Raw genomic sequence first — 17,036 nt, 5'->3', positions numbered from 1 at the left:
GATTGGCCAGACAAAGGGACAGAACTGGAAAGGGTGTGCAGCAGGTTAGAGTGGTAAAAGATGCACATGGTAATGTGCTGATAAGTGAGGAGTGTGTGCTGAGAAGATGGGGGGAATATTTTGAAGAGCTGATGAATAAAGAAAATGAGCAAGAGAAAAGGCTGGATGATGTGGTGAAAGTAAATCAGGAAGCACAAGAGATTAGTAAGGAAGAAGTGAGGGCTGCTATGAAGAGGATGAAGAGTGGAAAGGCAGTTGGTCCAGATGACATGGAAATGTCTAGGAGAGATGGCAGAGTTTCTAACCAGATTGTTTAATAAAATCTTGGAAAGTGAGAGGATGCCTGAAGAGTGGAGACGAAGTGTGCTGGTTCCTATTTTCAAGAACAAGGGTGATATGAAGAGCTGCAGTAACTACAGAGGCATAAAATTGATCAGCCACAGCATGAAGTTATGGGAAAGAGTAGTAGAAGCTAGGCTTAGAAAACAGGTGAAGATCTGTGAGCAGCAATATGGTTTCACGCTGAGAAAGAGCACTACAGTTGCAATGTTTGCTCTGAGAATACTGTTGGAGAAGTACAGAGAAGGCCAGAAAGAGTTACATTGTGTGTTTGTGGACTTAGAAAGAGCTTATGATAGGGTGCCAAGAGAAGAGTTGTGGTATTGTATGAGGACGTCTGGAGTGGCAGAGAAGTATGTTAGGGTAGTGCAGGACATGTACAAGAATAGTGTGACAGCGGTGAGGTGCGCAGTCGGAATGACAGACTCATTCAAGGTGGAGGTGGGATTACACCAAGGATCAGCTCTAAGTTCTTTCTTGTTCGCAGTGGTGATGGACAGGTTGACGGATGAGATCAGACAGGAGTCCCCATGGACTATGATGTTTACAGATGACATTGTGATCTGTAGTGAGAGTAGAGAGCAAGTTGAGTCTAGTCTGGAGAGGTGGAGATATTTTTTGGAGAGAAGGGGAATGAAAGTCAGTAGAAGCAAGACTGAGTACATGTGTGTGAATGAGAGGGAGCCCAGTGGAATAGTGCAGTTACAAGGAGTAGAAGTGGTGAAAGTAGATGAGTTTAAATATTTGGGGTCAACTGTTCAAAGTAATGGAGAGTGTGGTAGAGAGGTGAAGAAGAGAGTGCAGGCAGGGTGGAGTGGGTGGAGAAAGGTGGCAGGAGTGATTTGTGTCCGAAGAATATCAGCAAGCATGAAAGGGAAAGTTTACAAGACAGTAGTGAGACCAGCTATGTTGTACGGCTTAGAGACAGTGGCACTAACAAAAAGACAGGAGGTGGAGGTGGCAGAGCTGAAGATGTTGAGATTTTCTTTGGGAGTGACAAGAATGGACAAGATTAGGAATGAACATATCAGAGGGACAGCTCAGGTGGGACAGTTTGGAGACAAAGTCAGAGAGGCGAGATTGAGATGGTTTGGACATGTGCAGAGGAGGGACCCAGGGTATATAGGGAGAAGGATGCTGAGGATGGAGCCACCAGGCAGGAGGAGATGAGGGAGGCCAAAGAGGAGGTTTATGGATGTGCTGAGGGAGGCCATGCAGGTGGTTGGTGTGACAGAGGAAGATACAGAGGACAGGGTGAGATGGAAACGATTGATCTGCTGTGGCGCCCCCTAACGGGAACAGCCGAAAGACAAAGAAGAAGAAGATTTGGAAAGGTACACATTTGTCTTATTTATAAAGTCCCACAGTTGACAGTTGTGTCAGAGCAGGAACCAAGCATGAAGTCAAAGGACTTTTCTGAAGACCTCTGAGACAGGATTGTCTCAAGGCACAAATCTGGGGGAGAGTACAGAAACATTTCTGCTGATATGAAGATCCCAATGAGTACAGTGGCCTCCATCATCCATAACTGTAAGAAGCTCGGATCCACCAGGACTCTTACTAGAGCTGGCCGCACGTCTAAACTGAGCCACTGGGGGAGAAGGCCCTTAGTCAGGGAGGTGACCAAGAACCCAATGGTCACTCAGTCAGAGCTCCAGCATTCCTCTGTGGAGAGAAGAGAACCTTCAGAAGGACAACCATCTGTGCAGCAATCCACCAATCAGGCCTGTATGGTAGACTGGCCAGATGGAAGCCACTGTTAAGTAAAAGGCACATGGCAGCCCACCTGGAGTTTGCCAAAAGGCACCTGAAGGACGCTCAGACCAGGAGAAACAAAATTCTCTGGTCTGATAAGACAGATTCAACTCTTTGGCATGAATGCCAGGTGTCTTGTTTGGAGGAAAACAGGCATCACCCCCACAGTGAAGCATGGTGGTGGCAGCATCATGTTGTGGGGATATTCTTCAGCAGCAGGAGCTGGGAAAGTAGTCAGGATTGAAGGAAAGATGAATGCAGCAATGTACAGAGACATCCTGGATGAAAACCTGCTCCAGCGTGCTCTAGACTGGGGCGATGGTTCATCTTTCAGCAGGACAATGACTAAGCACACAGCCAAGATATCAAAGGAGTGGCTTCAGGACAACTTTTGAATGTCCTTGAGTACCCCAGCCAGAGCCCAGACCTGAATCCGATTGAAAATCTCTAGAGAGATCTGAAAATGGCTGTGCACTGACACGTCCCATCCAACGTGATGGAGCTTGAGAGATACTGCAAAGAGGAATGGGCAAAAATGGACAAAGGTAGGCAGTGTTGCCAAAGTAAGTTTATACAGTTACATTATACAGTTACTTTATATAGTTCATTTGCAGCTGCAGACAACTTGTTGGCAGCTGCTGAATGTAACTGCAGCTGCCGGTGTGCTTTTTTTTTCTTCTCGTGTCTGTTTGAAACTTACGTTACCTCATGTAATATTCACGTTAAATTTGCTGCAGTACATTACCCCCTCTGCTGAATGAAAGTGGTGCAACACTCTTTTAACCTTGTCTGTTGTTAGCCTTGTGCTTGCTCGTTTGCTCAAGGTCACCAGAGATGCTGCAGCACAGATCCACATTGGGATTTGGCACAAGTTTTAAGAAGGTTGCCCTTTCTGACGCAACTCTAGTTTTACTTGGAGAAACACAAGCAGTCTCTAGTCACCTATCCAGGTACTAACCAGGACCCACTGTGCTTAGCTTCTGAGATCTAAGAGGATCAGGCTTACACAGAGCAAACTGGCTGGCCTTTCCACCTGATCTGTAAGCAGTTTAATTTGAATTATATCAATTCTGGACTTTAAGGTGTATTCCAATTTTGTAAAAATAAAAATTGCGATATTCTTGGGTTCCTCTCTGGGTTCATTTTTTTTTTTTCTCTCAGCCACACATATTTTCGCTAAAGTGTTTGAGTGTGGTAAGGAGACCTTCACTGATGGTACGTTGCTGTGATGTCTGTTGAGCAAATGGATGTCTTGGTTGCAGCACTTGTGAAGCAAGTGAGGTGTGTGAGTTTATGGGTTTGCACTGGTCTTCGATCAAGACCAAGACCCAAGCATTCAAGGGCATCTGGGAAAACATTACATTGTCTTCAGGACACTACACAAAGGTGTGTTCTGAAGACAATACCTTTGGAGGCGGATGAAGGTCTTCAAAGTCCTGGTGCTCTAGTCTGACTGTGATTGTGAGACCTGGATGCTAACAGTGGCCAAAGTCTGTGACTGCACATCTTTGGTACCTCTCTGGGAATTCCCTGCTTACTACATGGATCACAGGTAATGGGTACTACTTGCATAGTGAGAAGACATCGATTACCACATTACAGCCATGTGGTGCATTTTTTCTGCATATGCCGCAACACTTAGGTGTCTACGTGCTGAGGATTTGGCATGTGGACATTGTCAAATGGATGCACACGTCACCTGTCTCCAGCACACACATGGCTACTTTCAAGGGGGTGGGGATGGACTGTTGATCTGCCTGGGTGATAGTCATTAGAGACTCATTGCAATTGCGTTGTGTGGTGGATAGGACACTTTCCTCATATCCTTTTTTCATCTCATTAAAATACGTAATGACCAGAGCTATTTCTGTCTTTTTTGCAAAATCCACCAACATTTGCCCTTCCACATTCTTCTCCATGGCACTGTACCTACCCATTACTTCTTTATCACCTCTGTTCCTTTCACCAACATTCCCATTGCAGTCTGCTCCAGTTCCCAATTCTTTAGGTGTACTCCCTACCACTAATATTATTGCTACAAAATTGCTGTTTGACCTTCCAGCAAGTAATAATGGAAGAGTAGATTTTTAAAAATTATTTAACCTTTATTTAACCAGGTTAGTCCTGTTGAGATAGAGATCTATCTGACAAGGGAGACCTGGACAATTTTTAAAGTTTCCAATTCACCCATGTCTTTGGATGTGGGAGGAAACCGGAGTACATGGAGGAAACCCATGCAAACACGAGGAGAACATGCAAGCTCCAGACAGAAAGGCCACAGGTGGGAATCAATCCTATGACCTTCATGCTGTGATGCAACAGTGCTAACCACTAACCCACTGTGCTGCCTAGTTGTGGATGCAGTAAACACTGGACTAAGTAACAGTAAATAGCTGGTCATTAACAGTCAGTTACTTTAAACATAATAATGCTTAATGTTCACTGTGTGAGCACAGTAGTCCAATGTTCTCTGTTTCAACCCCTTAGTTCCTGCCCCCTCTGTCTGTCACTGTTTTTTTTTTTTTCCCTCTCTGATGACTGTCTCTGACTCACCCAGAATCCATAGAGCTCATTGAAGTGGAAAAGAGTTTTTCTTTTGCTCTGTCTCCCACTTTTTTTCCTCACCCTGGTTATATGTCTCAGAGGTAATTGTCTTCTTTTTATGTCTGATACTTGTCGTGATTTTCCTTATCCTACAACCCTAATTCCAATGAAGTTGGGACGTTGTGTAAAATCTAAATAAAAACAGAATACAATGATTTGCAAATCCTCTTCAACCTATATTCAGTTGAATACACCACAAAGACAGGATATTTAATGTTCAAACTGATAGACTTTATTGTTTTTGTGCAAATATTTGCTCATTTTGAAATGGATGCTGGCAACACGTTTCAAAAAAGCTGGGACAGTGGTATGTTTACCACTGTGTTACATCACCTTTCCTTCTAACAACACTCAATAAGTGTTTGGGAACTGAGGACACTAATTGTTGAAGCTTTGTAGGTGGAATTCTTTCCCATTCTTGCTTGATGTACAACTTCAGTTGTTCAACAGTTCGGGGTCTCTGTTGTCATAGTTTGCGCTTCATAATGCGCCACACATTTTCAGTGGGTGACAGGTCTGGACTGCAGGCAGGCCAGTCTAGTACCCGCACTCTTTTACTACGAAGCCACGCTGTTGTAACACATGCAGCATGTGGCTTAGCATTGTCTTGCTGAAATAAGCATGGATGTCCCTGAAACGACATTGCTTGGATGGCAGCATGTGTTGCTCCAAAACCTGGATGTACCTGGTGCCATCACAGATGTGTAAGTTGCCCATGTCATGGGCATTAACACGCCCCCATGCCATCACAGATGCTGGCTTTTGAACTTTGCGTTGGTAACAATCTGGATGGTCTTTTTCCTCTTTTGTCTGGAGTACACGACGTCCATGATTTCCAAAAACAATTTGAAATGTGGACTCATCAAACCACAGCACACTTTTCCACTTTGTGTCTGTCCATTTCAAATGAACTTGGGCCCAGAGAAGCCGGTGGCGTTTCTGGATGTTGCTGATGTATGGCTTTTGCTTTGCATGGTAGAGTTTTAACTTGCACTTGTAGATATAGCAAGAAACTGTGTTAACTGACAGTGGTTTTCTGAAGTGTTCCTGAGCCCACGCGGTAAGATCCTTTACACAATGATGTCGGTTTTTAATGCAGTGCCGCCTGAGGGATAGAAGGTCACGGGCATTCAGTGTTGGTATTCAGCCTTGCCGTTTATGTGTAGAAAGTTCTCCAGATTCTCTGAATCTTCTGATTATATTATGGACTGTAGATGATGGAATCCCTAAATTCCTTGCAACTAAATGTTGAGAAACATTGTTCTTAAACTGTTGGACTATTTTTTTCACGCAGTTGTTCACAAAGTGGTGATCCTCACCCCATCTTTGCTTGTGAACGGCTGAGTCTTTTGGGGATGCTCCTTTTATACCCGGTCATGACACTCACAATTAGTGTCCTCAGTTCCCAAATGCTTATTGAGTGTTGTTAGAAAGAAAGGTGATACAGTGGTAAACATACCACTGTCCCAGCTTTTTAGAAACGTGTTGCAGGCATCCATTTCAAAATGAGCAAATATTTGCACAAAAACAATAAAATTTTTCAGTTTGAACATTAAATATCTTGTCTTTGTGGTGTATTAAATTGAATATAGGTTGAAGAGGATTTGCAAATCACTGTATTCTGTTTTTAATTTACATTTCACACAATGTCCCAACTTCATTGGAATTGGGGTTGTACATTAAAAAAGAAAAAAACGCTTGTCTGAAACAGACACAAAAAAAAAAAACCTTTGTCAGTGAAAATAATTACCTGGAATTGACCTGTATCACGGAGTTAAATTGTCTATTGAAACAGTAGCAAACAACATCAGAAATATGTCTCAGTGCGCCTGACTCTCCATATCATGCCTTCTGTTCTTGCAATATATTGGATGAAGAAACAGGGACAAACCAAGAAAAAACAATAGTGCCGCAATTACAGAGGAAAATAATAGTAGTTGCATAAATACATGGTGTATCATTTACAAATTCAATTTATTTCAATTAATTTTATTTGTATAGCTCCAAATCACAACAAAGCTGTTTGAAGGCACTTCACACGAGTAAGGTCTATCCTTATCAACCCCCTTACCAACCAAATCAAACCTTTTATCAAAACAGTGATAAATTAACAATTTCAAAACTTAACTATCAACAGTACATGATAGGAATAATAGTCATAAATTATTGACAAGATAGGGCACTTTGACACGTAAATCCACAAAAATGTAAGGGGCATCTCAAAAATTACATGATATTATTATATTTTGTAATTATATGTTGTAAATATATTATAATTATATAATATCTTGTAATTTTTTTGAGATGCACCTTACATTAGGGTGTCTTATCTGATGTCTCAGTGTCTGCTCCGACTGTGGTGAGTGATATCTCTGTGACAAAGACATCTTATTCAGAGCTTCACTCAGTGATCGATTACTGCCACTCTTCTCTTCAAGAGTGAATTGAATGCAGTAACAAGCACTGGCAGGGCTGGTTATGAGGAACTGGTAGGTCAAAATGCATCTGGCAACTGTTGTGAAGATGACTCATTCCCCTTGACTTTGCAAAATGTTGGGGGCTACGAGGTGTTGGATCCTGGTTGAAGCATCCAGTGGCATCACCAGACATAGTATTCTATTAGTGGTGGCTTAGCCAAGGATGTACTTTTCTTGGGAAGATGCTGGAGAATCCTGTGAACCTACAGGGTTTACAGAAGTGCCCAGTTTCTGAATTCAGACCACAGGCTTGTAGCTTTTCTGTAGATTTGGCTAAAGTCCTGCAGACTGCCATCTCCACAGTGTTCCAGAATGAATGTGGTGAGTTGTCAAGATACAAATGTTTTGCTGGAGTTTGCATGTCATCTGGTTGTGTGTGTGTGTGTGTGTGTGTGTGTGTGTGTGTGTGTGTGTGTGTGTGTGTGTGTGTGTGTGTGTGTGTGTGTGTGTGTGTGTGTGTGTGTGTGTGTGTGTGTGTGTGTGTGTGTGTGTGTGTGTGTGTGTGTGTGTTGGGGGGGGGGGGGCATGTTAACACTGACACAACAAATGAACCTGATGGAATGTGGGAGTTATTTCAGAACAAGACCCTGACAACTGTCAAAGACTGCATTGGAGTCACCAGTGTTCACAAGATAAGGTGTTTCATGTCTGAAGGCACTCTAATTACAGTAGTGTTCAGAATAATAGTAGTGCTATGTGACTAAAAAGATTAATCCAGGTTCTGAGTATATTTGTTATTCTCACATGGGAAACAAGGTACCAGTAGATTTAGTAGATTCTCACAAATCCAACAAGACCAAGCATTCATGATATGCACACTCTTAAAGCTATGAAATTGGGCTGTTAGTAAAAAAAAGTAGAAAAGGGGGTGTTCACAATAATAGTAGTGTGGCATTCAGTCAGTGAGTTTGTCAGTTTTGTGGAACAAACAGGTGTGAATCAGGTGTCCCCTATTTAAGGATGAAGCCAGCACCTGTTGAACATGCTTTTCTCTTTTAAAGCCTGAGGAAAATGGGACGTTCAAGACATTGTTCAGAAGAACAGCGTAGTTTGATTAAAACATTGATTGGAGAGTGGAAAACTTATACGCAGGTGCAAAAAATTATGGGCTGTTCATCTACAATGATCTCCCATGCTTTAAAATGGACAAAAAAACAGAGACGCGTGGAAGAAAACAGAAAACAACCATCAAAATGGATAGAAGAATAACCAGAATGGCAAAGGCTCACCCATTGGTCAGCTCCAGGATGATCAGAGACAGTCTGGAGTTACCTGTAAGTGCTGTGACAGTTAGAAGACGCCTGTGTGAAGCTAATTTATTTGCAAGAATCCCGCGCAAAGTCCCTCTGTTAAATAAAAGACGTGCAGAAGAGGTTATAATTTGCCAAAGAACACATCAACTGGCCAAAAGAGAAATGGAGGAATATTTTGTGGACTGATGAGAGTAAAATTGTTCTTTTTGGTTCCAAGACAGTTTGTGAGACAACCCCCAAACTCTGAATTCAAGCCACAGTTCACAGTGAAGACAGTGAAGCATGGTGGTGCAAGCATCATGATATGGGTATGTTTCTCCTACTATGGTGTTGGGCCTGTATATCGCATACCAGGTATCATGGATTGGTATCATGGATCAGTTTGGATATGTCAAAATACTTGAAGAGGTCATGTTGCCTTATGCTGAAGAGGACATCCCCTTGAAATGGGTGTTTCAACAAGACAATGACCCCACGCACACTAGTAAATGAGCAACATCTTGGTTCCAGACCAACAAAATTAATGCCTCGCATAAATACTAGTTTAGTGATTCACAGGATTGCTAAAAAAGCAGTTTGAACATAATAGTTTTCAGTTTGTAGCGTCAACAGCAGATGCTACAATTATTGTGAACACCCCCTTTTCTACTTTTTTTTACTAATAGCCCAGTTTCATAGCCTTAAGAGTGTGCATATCATGAATGCTTGGTCTTGCTGGATTTGTGAGAATCTACTGAATCTATTGGTACCTTGTTCCCCATGTAACAATAAGAAATATACTCACAACCTGGATTAATCTTTTTAGTCGCATAGCACTACTATTATTACACTACTGTATCCTGAGGGAGTCATTGTGGAAGGTTTGGTGGAAATTCTGTCCTGGTTAAGAACCTGAGAATGTGAGCTATAACAGCCGTGAGGGTGAACAAGGAGGAATTTGTTTGAAGGATTTCTTTTTTTTTTTTGAGCAGGTGACACACCATCCGTGGCCTAATCAACTGTACCAGTGTAAATTTTTGGCACCATCCCGAACCAGGGGTTTTAGTTGTTCTTTAATTCCTGTTATGTATTTTGGTTGATATTGTGAAGTCTTTCATGTGGGGTCCAGAGCAATATGTGAAACAGGTGTTTCAAAGGTTTCAAAATATTTCAAAGCAGTGGTTTGATTTAGCCACCACTAATTTACAGTACTGACAAAATGTTTTGGCACATTCACACCCACTAAGGATGGAAATCGCAGGTTTTGTAACAATATGACATATCCATTCTTTGGTAAATGCCATGATATTTGCTGCCATGATACAAGTCAGTTCAAGGGCCAGTCATCAATATGAGGGGATATTTTATATATATATATATATATATATATATATATATATATATATATATATATACGAGGTCTATTAGAAAAGAAACCGACCTTTTTATTTTTTTCAAAAACTATATGGATTTGAGTCACGTGTGATTGCGTCAGACAAGCTTGAACCCTCGTGCACATGCGTGAGTTTTTTCACGCCTGTCGGTTGCGTCATTCGCCTGTGGGCAGGCTTTGAGTGAGCACTGGTCCACCCGCCTCGTCGGAATTCCTTCGTCTGACTTCTTCCTGAGAGACTGGCGCTTTGCTTGATCAAAATTTTTTCAGGAACTGTAAGGCACATCCAAGTGGACACCATTTGAGAAATTCAGACGGTTTTCGGTGAAAATTTTAACGGCTGATGAGAGATTAAGGAGTGTTACTATCGCTTAAAGGACGGCCCACGGCGCCGGATGGCGCGCCGCGCCCAGAGCCACTGTTGTCAGCCTGTTTCGAGCTGAAAACTTCCAAATTTAAGCCTCTGTTGACCCAGGAGGTCGTGAGAGAGCAGAGAAGTTTCAGAAGAGGTTGTGATCAGCAGTTTATCCGGACATTCCACTGTTAAAGGAGATTTTGCAATGAAAGACATACGGACGGATTCGCGCGTCGGCACCAAGCCGCTCATGGCGCAGCGCCACAGCAAAACACCTCCGTTGGAAGTCTCACACGACAAGTTTGAACATGCCCAGCTGTTAAACAATTTCTCGGATACTCACTCGACTGAAAGCCATCGAAAACCACCTGAATCTTACGAATGGTTATCAACAGGTGTTTTGCTGTGGCTCGGTGTTGGTCTCACAGGACGGCTTAAAGGTGGATTTCAGACGGATTCCGGTTGCTTTCCAGTCGTTGAATATCCGATTGTGATTGTGCATGAGCTGGACATGCCAGAACATGTTCTGTGAGGCTTCATCACGGCGTTTCTTTTCGCCATGCAGCTCTGCCGCGACGCGCGGAATTCCTCCGCCTTTGTTCCTCTTTCCATGACAAAAACTTCTGTAACAGTGAAATGTGTTGTTCATTTCTAAACTGGACGCTGTCTTGATCCGGTATATCCTCTGACTAGCACAGGAATTGTGAAAAGACATGGACATCAGCACTTTTTCGGCACATTAAGACAGACGTGCGGAGGAGTTCGGCGCGTCGTGGTGCAGCCGCTCGGCGCAAAGAAACGCCGTGATGAAGCCTCACAGGACATGTTGGGGCTTGTCCAGCTCAAGCTCGGATATTCACACGACAGAAAAGCAACCGGAATCCGTCTGAAAGCCGTCCTGAGAGACCAACACCGAGGTGGTTTTGTACCACGTCAAGAGCGGCACGGTGGCGTGTCCCTCGGCTTCTTTTTCCATGAAAAAAAAACTCCTGTAACGGTGGAATGTGCCGGAAAAAGTGCTGATGTCCACATCTTCTGCCTTTTTGTGAAAGTCAGACGAGGTCCCGGATCAACAAAGCTTTCACGTTGGAAATGATCTGGTTGTTTGTGTGGGGTGTCAGCTGTGCTCTCAGCAGTTGTGGGCCTTCCTTAAAGGGGCAGTAACACCCCGTAATCCGTTTAATCCCCATAAAATCGTCCCTGAAAGCCATATTAATTTTTTGAACGGTGTCCACCTGGAGGTCTCTTACAGTTTCTGGAAAAAAATTGATGCAGCAAAGATCCAAATCGTTCAGACATTTATTCACAATAAAAAATAGACGAGAGGGGTAGACCACACCTCACTCAAAGCCTGCTCACAGGCGAATGAAGCAACCGACAGGCATGAAAAAACTGACGCATGCGCACAAGGGTTCAAGCTTGGCTGACGCAATCACACGTGATTCAAATCCATATGGTTTTTGAAAAAAACAATAAGGTCGGATACTTTTCTAACAGACCTCGTATATATAGGTATATGTATGTATATATAGGTATATGTATGTATGTATGTGTAGGTATATGTATGTATGTATGTGTAGGTATATGTATGTATGTATGTGTAGGTATATGTATGTATGTATGTGTAGGTATATGTATGTATATATGTATGTATATGTATGTATGTGTAGGTATATGTATATATATGTATGTATATGTATGTATGTGTAGGTATATGTATATATATGTATGTATGTGTAGGTATATGTATATATATGTATATGTATGTATGTGTAGGTATATGTATATATATGTATATATGTATGTATGTGTAGGTATATGTATATATATGTATATATATGTATGTATGTGTAGGTATATGTATATATATGTATATATATGTATGTATGTGTAGGTATATGTATGTATGTGTAGGTATATGTATGTATGTGTAGGTATATGTATGTATGTGTAGGTATATGTATGTATGTGTAGGTATATGTATATATATGTATATATATGTATGTGTAGGTATATGTATATATATGTATGTATGTGTAGGTATATGTATATATATGTATGTATGTGTAGGTATATGTTTGTATATGTATGTATGTGTAGGTATATGTATATGTATGTATATATAGGTATATGTATGTGTATGTATATATATGTATATATAGGTATATGTATGTGTATGTATATATATGTATGTATATGTATGTGTATGTATATATATGCATATATTTATTTATGTGTTAGTGGGTATGTATATAGGTATATATGGCACGGCCCAAGCAAAGGGTTACCCCCTAGAGCCTGGTCTGCTTGAGGTTTCTTCCTAAGAGGGACTTTTTCCTCACCACAGTTGCCTAGTGCTTGCTCTGGGGGTCGGTAAGGTTAGTCCTTATTTGAGTAAAGTGACTTGAGCCAAATTTGTTGTGATTTGGTGCTTTATATATATATATATATATATATATATATATATATATATATATATATATATACATAATATAATTTTACATGAATTGAAGTGTAATTGAATATTGAAGTGTATGTCTGTGTGTTGATATGTAGTGTTGTGAATTTGTGTTTATGTTATTATGACTGTTATAATTGTTGGACTTGTAATAGCAGGGGTGGGCATTAATACGTTTTGCTTCTGCCCACACCCTTTCGGACTCACAGGCTTTGTTTATATAATGTTCCTGTTATTTGTATGTTTTTGTTCATTCAGATTTGTGTGTGTGTACCGATAAATAAATTCATTCATTCATTCATATATATATATATATATATATATATATTTTTTTTTTTTTCATTTATATAGCGCCAAATCACAACAGAGTTACCTCAATTCGATTCAATTCGATTCCAATTCTTGGGGTGACGATTCGATTCAGAATCGATTTTCGATTCAAAGAGCTCGGAGAACTTAAAAAATGTTTATGTTTAAGAAAATGCAGCTTTACAAGGTTAATCAAGTGATTCCAGATGTAAATTTACTTATCTGCTTTGCTCTTTCGGAGTTGACTGGCAGTTTAGCGAAACGCTGGTCAGTAGTCGGCAGAGACCGCTGCTCCCCTCTTTTAGCTCCGGGAGATGGCGTAGCATGTGGGCTTGCGGATTTGAAGTGTTTCTGAAGTACTTGACTTTCATTTTGCAGATTTTGCACACTGCATAAGTCATGTCAAGCTCCTTCTTATGCAGCAACTAATAAAATCCAAAATGCACCCAAACATTTGCCTTCAGCAAAGACGGTGCTGGCTGAATTAGCTTTTCGTCCAGCATGCTAAGCTACAGCCACTGAACTCTGCAGCTCACGAGTTTTTTAAAAATTGATTCTTGGACATTTTGGATCGATTCAGAATCATAATAAATAAGAATCGCGATTCGGACGTGAATCGATTTTTTCCGACACCCCTAATATATATATGTGTGTGTGTGTGTGTGTGTGTGTGTGTGTGTGTGTGTGTGTGTGTGTGTGTGTGTGTGTGTGTGTGTGTGTGTGTGTGTGTGTAGCTGCCTGGCACTCGGCCGCTACCACAGTCAAAATGTTTATCAAAAAGGTGTACAAGGACAGAAATGATGACACTGATTTGCAATTAGAATTTCAAAATAAAGGCATGATAATATGGATTGATATTTATACTTTGCATTGATATCCGATCATTGATTGTTTGATCCAGATCAGTGTACTGTTACAAACCTAACAGCCACATGTACTATCTTGTCATTAATTCTGGTTTGACGTTCTCATTCTATTGTATATTTTGTGTGAAATTTTCCCTGATGTTGTGCATAAAGTTCCACCTGCACATGCCAGCTTAAATCCACTTTTCAACTGACATTCATGAGCACACTAATGAGCACACTATCTATGGGATATTATGTTGGTAAAACAACATTGCTTTTCTGTTTAATCTGCTATATTGAAATACTTAACACATTAATTAGTTGATCCTTGCAGAATTTGGTGAGTTACAAGATGATGACATTCATTGTTATTGAGTTTTTGTTTATATAACTTGGCTGGGATGATTTAACTCACCCACTCGACTACATTTTTGCAGTCAAAGTGCAGTGTCGGGCTCTTACCAGTCATATTATCTGCTCTTTGGGAACTCTGACACAGTTTTTACTGAATATTTGAAGAATATCAGCCAGAGCTATGCAGTTTTACAAGAGTTAAAGTGATGCACAGCAACTATGCTGCATTAATGAGACAGTGTGCACTGTTTTGCTCTCTGTGAGGTGAGGTGCCTCAGTTTCGGAGGTTTAATTCAGTCTACAGTAGTTCTACAGCATGAAGTGCTCTTAAACGGTGAATGATAATTCAAACTAAACTTTAGCCTTCAGCCTGCTAGCATACTGACCTTGAGGTTCTGATGACACTACATCTTTCAGTTCATCTATTAAACTGCGGGCTCCACGTCTGAATGGGGTCTGCCATTTTCAGAAGTCACTCTGTTTAGAAAAGTTGAAAGGGTTAGGTTTTTCAACTGCAACCCAGCTGATTTTCAAATAACCAGGCCTACTGAAATAAGGGTATCGAAATCAGTTACACTTCTAAATAGCTATCAGTTAAACTGCTTTAAAGCTTATAGATGTTTTGAAGGCAATTCCTTCTTAACAGGGTTTTAAAAAGGAATAATTTGGACGATGTATCATGATTAATTATCATGTTAACGGGATAACATATGTCACATGTTATAGAATCCAATGGACGTTGACCTTGTTTGACCTTTACTTTGGAGACCAAATGTTCAACACAGTCAAAACTATTCCATTTATTTATCCTATTAGCTCAACCAATAATTTACACCAGTTTTTACCAAAATTGAAGGAACTTTAACTTTTGACCCCTGTACAAACTGAAACTGACTTTTGTCACCATTTTTGCTGTTTTTACCCCATAACTCCTGATCATTCAGTCATAGATAGTCCAAACTATACCTTTTTTGGAATCTTTACAATCAGACAAATAATATGGTGTAGTTTTCAAAATGATTTGAGCATTTTTAATTTTGACCCCTGTGTAATTGTTCAATTGACCCCTACCTGGCCGCCTATTGAAAATTAAAGTGGCCAGTCAGTTTTTTCAAAAGAGTAATGTCTAAGAAGTATTTGTGCCAACTTTAGTGCTTGTATCACCATTTGCACGATTGTTTCAGTTATCTGCTGCACTATTTGGGGAGAATCAGTATTTGAGGTTTCTAGGGACAAACTTGGACTAGCACTACTCTACAGTCGCCATCAGTGTGGGAGGATGGCTGGTGTATTTGTATTGTTTCTGCATCAACCCTAAAAGTTCTTCAGAAATACAGTCATCTGTTTCACTTTTAATGCTGACACAGCATAACACTAATGACAGACACCGATGAGGATTAAATGGTGACATTTTGTGTGTTTTCTCTTCCCCTTGCCAGTCTCTATGGCAGACACATGCAGGCCAATCCAGAACCTCCAAAGAAGAGCAATGATAAGTCAAAGAAGATCAGCCGCAAACCGCTCGCTGCCAAGAACAAATGAAGACAAAACAGAAACGTTATGCTCATCAACCACATTCACTGCATGTGCCTTTTGTTCCTTTTTTTATTTACAACTGTTGTTTTATACAATTTGGAAATCTGTTTAGAAAGAATTTCATTTATTACTCTGTATTACTGATCCAAGTAACTCAGTTGTGAAACATAATTAAGTTTACACTAGATGCAGCCTGATAAAGCTTTTTGTGCTTATGTTGCACATACATTTTAAGCAGAGTTATGCTGCAAAATACTCTATTAAAACTATTTATAAAGGTAAAAAGGTTTTGTTTCAGCAAACTACCCCAAATGCCAGTAGAATGTTGTCAGACAGGTGTGACTATAGATAAATTTGCAAAGACATGAATACCAGTATAAAATATTATTTGGATTCAGAATCAAGTGTCATGTCTGTAGAGGTGGGTACGCCTAGCTTCCATGAGGAAAAGTCCTACCTTATATTTGTTCCATCCACTCACTAAACCAGCTGATTGTAATTAGCTCAACTCTTCAGGCAGGTAGATGAGCAAATAAGTGAAACGGGAGCTTTGTACCCCTGCATGTCTGTCTGTGTATGTATATATATATATATATATATATATATATATATATATATACGAGGGCTGTCCGTAAAGTATAGGTCCTTTTTATTTTTTTCAAAAACTATATGGATTTCATTCATATGTTTTTACGTCAGACATGCTCGCACCCTCGTGCGCATGCGTGAGTTTTTCCATGCCTGTCGGTGACGTCATTCGCCCGTGAGCACTCCTTGTGGGAGGAGTCGTCCAGCCCCTCGTCGGAATTCCTTTGTCTGAGAAGTTGCTGAGAGACTGGCGCTTTGTTTGATCGAAAAATTAAGATGGTTTTCAGTTAAAATTTTAACAGCTGATGAGAGATTTTGAGGTGATTCTGTCGCTTTAAGGACTTTTCACGGTGCGAGACGTCGTGCAGCGCTCTCAGGCAGCGTCATCAGCCTGTTTCAAGCTTAAAACCTCCACATTTCAGGCTCTATTGATCCAGGACGTTGTGAGAGAACAGAGAAGTTTCAGAAGAAGTCGTTTCAGCATTTTATCCGGATATTCCACTGTTAAAGGAGATTTTTTTTAATGAAAGACGTGCGGACGGGTCCGCGCGTCGGGACGCAGCCGACACGGCGTGGCGGCACAGGAAAAACACCTCCGTGTTGATAACCATTTGTAAAATCCAGTTGGCTTTTGATGGCTTTCAGTGGAGTGAGTATATGAGAAATTGTTTATCAGCTGGAGATGTTCCAACGTGTCCTCAAGGCTTCCAACAGAGGTGTTTTTCCTGTGGCGGAGCGTCGCGGCGGCTGCGAGCCGACGCTGCAATCTGCCCACACATCTTTCATTA

The 17,036-nt window shown here is 40.9% G+C and overlaps 1 protein-coding gene across 1 annotated transcript in view; it reads left to right on the top strand.

The window, feature by feature from the left end:
• The window catches only part of rsu1 (Ras suppressor protein 1), a 213,396-nt gene extending 197,298 nt beyond the window's left edge, over positions 1–16,098 (top strand). Inside the window, 1 exon segment of the mRNA XM_034172800.1 lies at positions 15,564–16,098. Coding sequence (XP_034028691.1) covers positions 15,564–15,666 — 103 coding nt within the window. The 3' untranslated portion in view covers positions 15,667–16,098.
• The last annotated feature ends 938 nt before the right edge of the window (positions 16,099–17,036 follow it).

This window comes from Thalassophryne amazonica, chromosome 1, assembly GCF_902500255.1.
Source record: "Thalassophryne amazonica chromosome 1, fThaAma1.1, whole genome shotgun sequence".
Classification (NCBI taxonomy): domain Eukaryota; kingdom Metazoa; phylum Chordata; class Actinopteri; order Batrachoidiformes; family Batrachoididae; genus Thalassophryne; species Thalassophryne amazonica.
The sequence above is the reverse complement of the archived record's forward strand: the minus strand, read 5'-3'. Positions and strand labels throughout refer to the sequence as shown.